This window comes from Lactuca sativa, chromosome 7 (genome assembly GCF_002870075.4).
Source record: "Lactuca sativa cultivar Salinas chromosome 7, Lsat_Salinas_v11, whole genome shotgun sequence".
NCBI lineage: Eukaryota > Viridiplantae > Streptophyta > Magnoliopsida > Asterales > Asteraceae > Lactuca > Lactuca sativa.
This window is the reverse complement of record NC_056629.2, coordinates 132,095,978-132,101,503: the sequence shown is the minus strand read 5'-3', so window position 1 is coordinate 132,101,503 and position 5,526 is coordinate 132,095,978. Positions and strand designations below refer to the sequence as shown.

The 5,526-nt window shown below is 29.2% G+C and overlaps 1 protein-coding gene across 2 annotated transcripts; it reads right to left on the bottom strand.

The window, feature by feature from the left end:
* Positions 1 to 1,072: 1,072 nt before the first annotated feature.
* Positions 1,073 to 4,120, bottom strand: LOC111921264 (ATP-dependent DNA helicase Q-like 1). 2 transcript variants are annotated; one of them, XM_023916841.3, is made up of 10 exons: positions 3,964 to 4,120; positions 3,254 to 3,648; positions 2,923 to 3,180; positions 2,665 to 2,828; positions 2,477 to 2,573; positions 2,360 to 2,403; positions 2,177 to 2,291; positions 1,749 to 2,102; positions 1,425 to 1,646; positions 1,073 to 1,321 (listed from the first exon to the last, which is right to left on the bottom strand). In XM_023916841.3, the coding sequence occupies exons 1-10, from the start codon at positions 4,079 to 4,081 to the stop codon at positions 1,217 to 1,219; spliced, it is 1,872 nt and encodes a 623-aa protein (XP_023772609.1). In that variant the 5' UTR covers positions 4,082 to 4,120; the 3' UTR covers positions 1,073 to 1,216. The 2 variants fall into 2 exon arrangements, with proteins under 2 accessions (XP_023772609.1, XP_042752556.1); XM_042896622.2 differs by having other exon boundaries at positions 2,360 to 2,397.
* Positions 4,121 to 5,526: the final 1,406 nt, after the last annotated feature.

Genomic DNA, 5,526 nt, shown 5'->3' with positions numbered 1-5,526 from the left:
TTTTTCACGTATTTATTATATATTTTAAATATTTTTTATATATTTTGGTATTTTTTTTATATGTATTTATGTATTTTTTTTTTACTTCAAGTTTCATTATAAGTTAACTATTAAACTTTGCAAATAAAGAAAAAATACCTAGAGTACTTTAAAACAAACATTTTTTTTTCAATGAGGATCATTAGTAATCATCTCATTTTTACAAGTAATATTTTTTTTCTTGAATTCAATTTGTAGATAAACAAAGTTTACGAGTATCTTTATTAACGACAAAGATAATCGTAAACTTTGTTCATTTACAAACCGAATTCAAGAAAAAATGAAAAAATTTATTTGAAAAATGATGTTGATTGCTAAGATTTGTCTTTGAGAAATGTTTGTTTTGAAGTAATCTAATGTTTTTTTGTTCATTTACAAAGTTTAATAGTTAGCTTAAAATGAAACATGAAGTAAAAAATACATAAATACATAAAAAAAATATACTAAAATACATTAAAAAATACTTAAAAGAGTTTTAAAAAAATACATATAAATATGTAACAAATACATTTATACATTTAAAATACTTTAAAAAAATTGTAAAAAACACTATATAAAAAACTAAAATTACATTAATACATGAAAAATATACCAAAATACATAAAAGTGTGTAAAAATACTTAAAAATTCATATAAATACATAAAAAATGCATTATATAAATATATATATAAATACCTAAAAACTACATATAACTACATAAAAATATGTTTATACATTATATATAAAATTTGAGTAAACTTGTAAATTAGTCCTACTATTTTGAGAAAATTAACAATTTGATCTCATAAATTGCTAAACAGTTCAAAAAAAAGCTAAAATGAAGAAACTTTGAAACTTCATTGCTTTTTTGCCAAAAACAGTCAAGCTACTGCCGGTTTCTTTTTTTTTTTTTTTTCATTTGCCCTATATATGAAACCAAGTGTTCTAGAAATATTTGTTAAGTTATTAAATATCATGAATTAAAAATTGTCGTAATTATAACTTGAAAACTTCAATGCTTTTTTTTTCGCACATCATTAAACCCAACTGACAAGACAAACAGATAGCATTTTAACTTGAAAACTTGTGAAAAAGAGCGAGCACGAAGATTTCTAAATTTTCATGGGAAGAAAAATTTAGAATTAAATGTCAAAAAAAACCCAAATCAAGAGTCCAAAGTTTAACATTAAAGATTGATCATGTCTTGAAACAGTTATCACAAGGATTAGATCCATTTTTGCATACTCTTCTGTTAAAAGATTCCCCAAAGTGCTCCAACAACATTTGTCTACGACATTTTTCCTACAAATCACAATACAAAACTCATCATCTTCTTATTACAAACATGAAAAGTAGAATGAAGTTATTTAAAAAAAAAATGAAAATAGGAAATAAAATGGGTTACCTTTTCTTCACAATACTGTTTCATTTGACGAGCTTGACCCATTGCTATTTTAAAACTTTCACTTTTGCCCCCTCCACTTCTTAACATGCAAACAATTCGACTAAAATCTTTTTTCTGATACAAAGCAACACATTCTGAAGGGAGATTATCTCTTCCAGCTCTTCCAGATTCTTGATAATAGCTTTCAATTGACTTTGACAACGTATTGTGAATCACAAATCGCTGAAAATGTTCATAACAAATTAACATTTTTACCTCTCAACAATTATTTAAAAAAAAAAAAAAGTAGGATGCTATATAAAGTATGTTTAATTGTAGACTTACAACATCAGGCTTATCTATTCCCATGCCAAAAGCAATAGTGGCACACACCACATGCACCTCTCCTGTGTGCCATTTCTGCTGCACAGCAACCCTTTGTCGAGCAGATAAACCAGCATGATAAAATACAGTTTTTATTTTACATTTTTCATTTAAAAACTTTGAAACTTCTGCACATTCGTTTTTAGAAAGACAATAAACTATCCCTGATGAGTTTTTGAATCGATCAGATACTAACTTTCCAAGCTGTTTCAGAGGCTCTTTGTTTTTCTCAATCACTTCATACTTCAGATTCGGTCTATCAAAACTCGTTTCTAGAACAACAGCATGTGGAATCTTTAACGCTTTCAGTATGTCCTGCATGAAACAAACAATCAATCACCATCAGATGATATGGACAAGGGCATTTATGTCTTTTTGCACACCAATACCTTACGAACTGAATGTGTTGCAGTAGCAGTTAATGCCATGACTGGAACATTTGGAAAATTCTGCTTTAGACACCCCAACACTCTGTAATCTGGACGAAAATCATGTCCCCATTGGCTGAATAAACAAAAATCAGTATGTATGTATGTATTCATGTATGTATGTATGTATGTATGTCATCATACCTGACACAATGTGCTTCATCAACAACAAATCCAGCAAGCTGTCCCTGTAAAATGCGTGAATATTCAAAAGAAAAAAAAAAAAAAAAAAAAAACTTTTATCGTTATCTTGAAAGGAACCTTGTTGTGAAGAGATTTTAATGTGTCTTGAAATGACAAGTTTCCAGCAATTCTTTCAGGGGTAACATACAACAGCTTGCATGATGGTTTCTCTCTCCTAAAACATCAAAGAATGTTATTTGACTTATTTCATTTCCACCATATACTAAAAAAAAATAGATATACTTCACAAAAATTAACATGATTGCCTTAATTCTTGAAGAACAGCACTAGCTTGTGAAGTAGTTTGTTGTGAATTTAAAAAAGTTGAAGGGACTCCAAACTTGAGATTCAAAGTGATTATCTGATCCTGAATTAGAGATAGTAAAGGGGAGATGACAATGGTGACACCTGTCTGCATTGTTGCAGGTAGCTGCATTATAAGCAAAAGAACAATGGCTTCTTATAAAGATTAAAGGGATAAATGGTGTATTGTATTAAAGTAAATAAATAAATAAATAAAATACCTGGTAACATAGACTTTTTCCACCACCAGTAGGCATAAGAACAAAGCAATCACGCTTCTGCACAAATGCTTTACAAGCTTGATGTTGTAAAGGACGAAATGATTTATTACCAAATATCACAACATTTGCTAATTCAAGATCATCCAGTGACTTCAGCTCTTCATAGCTAAGAGTTTCATGTCCATTTAATGCTGTGGGACATGTCTTCTTACCAAAAAATGATAAAACTGAAGGTTGTGTGGTTTTCATCTTCTCATCCTACAACAGATACCAAAGCAATTGCATCATTAAACAATTGTTAGACATGACGATAAAACCAGGATTCTTTCACCTTCTTATTTGAAGTGCTTTGTGGGGGAATTGGCATCTGAGTGCTTTTATTATAAGATGAGGAATGTGTTGATTTTATATCCTTCTTGCTTGAGATATTGAAGTCTGGATCTTCGTCTTCACTTGTAGAATCCAGATGAAGCAAGTTTTCATGTTTCTGAAGTTTGGATGATGGGTTCTTTGATACATGAACAAAAGGTTCCATAATATCATCGTCATCAGTTTCGTTATGTCTCGATGAGTCTTTGTCAAACATGTCTGCTAGGGTTCCACACGCTTCAGTCTCCAAAGCTTGTAAATCATCCCAATCCTCACTATCTTGCATAGTTTCCGCAAGTGATGCGAGAAAATCATCGCCACAATGTTCCACAGTGATGAAGTCCCTCCCATCATTGCCTACGCAATAAATTAGAATATTAGTTCATAAAATTTGCCCTATCTTAGTTATCGGTTTTGAATTTTGCTCCATAGTTAACGCAAAATGTTCAGAATGCTCAAAGACATGAAGATTTTAATAAGTCCGAAATTAAACAAAACTTGAAGCTTTACATTTCACCAGTTGAAATCATAGGAAGATTATAACAACATTCAATTGAAGAGTCGAAAATAATCATGAAGTACATATTTAAATAATCTGACAGGAAAGAGAAGTTTATAATCCATTTCTAGGGTTCTAAACTGAAACATATTGTTTGAGAGAGGGTTTATCACCGTAGAGACCAACAAGACGATCTAAGCAAACGCGAGCGGATTCCTCATCGAATCCGAATTCGAGAGCCAAGCTTATCAGCCTGGTTTTTTCCATCTCTAGATTCTCTTCAGAATCCATTTTTTTCTTCACTGGAAACCTTCCCGCGCTTCTTTATTTTATAACATTCAGATGACGGCCGTAAACTCTTTTTTTTCTTTTTTCTTTTTTTTTTGGTAATTTTTTGCCTTATGATGTTTACAAGACGACACGCGTTAAACCGGGGAACATGAATTAAATACACGTTAACATTGTTTTAGATGAATTTTTAATAAAAAATGTTAGTTAGATTCATTTTAGAGTTTTGAACCAAACTTATTAAATAAAAATATTTAATATTTTTATTAGAACAATTTGGTTTTTTAATACATTAATTTTTAACATAAATGATCTATTTGATCTTTGTTTTATCACAACATAATGTAACTCATTGATTAAAACATGTTGTTAGTAGTTTTATGAATTGACTTTATTCGGTGTATCAACCCCCATAATGTGTCTTGAGATCCGAATACTGCCGATAAAACATTAATGAATCGGATTCCGACGCCTACATTTGTATTACATGGAAATATGTTAGTTGATCAATTGAAATGTAGAAAATGAAATTTAATAAGTATAGTGTTTGTAGTATTTTTTGTAAAAGAATGTTACGTGTTTGATGTTAAAAAAAAACATTTCAAATTTAGCAATGATTGTATTATCAACATTGAAGTTTGAGATTGCAGAACCATCAACTTTGTTCTTTAAATTATAATGTGAAATTTGAATTTTGAACGACAACTTTTTATCCAAAAGTAAATTCAAAGCAGATAGATAAATTTTCATATTACTCTCCTACAAAAATGAACGATTATAAAAATAGATAGACAAAAAGTAAAAATTAGTTTTATGTAAATGATGTTAATATCGATAATCTCATTAAACTTTTGAAGCAACTCTTGTGCGGTTTTTTCCAAAAGTTTGTTTGTATCACGATCAAATAACGTAAATGACACCACACCGGTAAAGTCTTGTACTCTAATTTATTTTGAAACCAAAACCATTGATATAAATAAATTCAATTATATAAAATTAAAAAATTTAACCAAAGATTATAATGATGTGTATAAAAGAATTATTGAAAATATTTGAACAAAGATATGTCTTTGTTCATACAAGTTGAAGTGTAACAATAAAAAACTTATGCTTTTGGTCCATTCCACCACTTTTGTCATCATGCATTAAAACAATTTTTATGGCTTTCTCGTAAGAAAAATAGGTCAACATATTAAAAAATGATATAAATGATATAATTTTGTTTCAGTAACTAAATTAATGAAACTAATATGCTTAAAGTAGATTGATTATTTTTTTCATAACCTCTCTACAAAAACACAGGAATAACAGGTAATAAGAACAGAGTAAATGCAAGAAATTGGAGAAGAATAAGGAGAACAAAATAAAGAAAGAACATGAAAAAAAGAATTAGAGAAAAAGACCATTGAAGAAGAACACTATAAATCGTAGGACTCAATCCAAAATCG

Bases quoted from the DNA above. Each gene is read 5' to 3' on its own strand.
- LOC111921264 (XM_023916841.3), bottom strand. From the start codon at position 4,081: ATGGATTCTGAAGAGAATCTAGAGATGGAAAAAACCAGGCTGATAAGC. The intron at 2,574-2,664 runs GCAATCATGTTA...TTGATGTTTTAG, and splicing joins GCTGTTCTTCAAGAATTAAG to GAGAGAGAAACCATCATGCA. The intron at 1,647-1,748 runs GTAAGTCTACAA...GAACATTTTCAG, and splicing joins GAATAGATAAGCCTGATGTT to CGATTTGTGATTCACAATAC.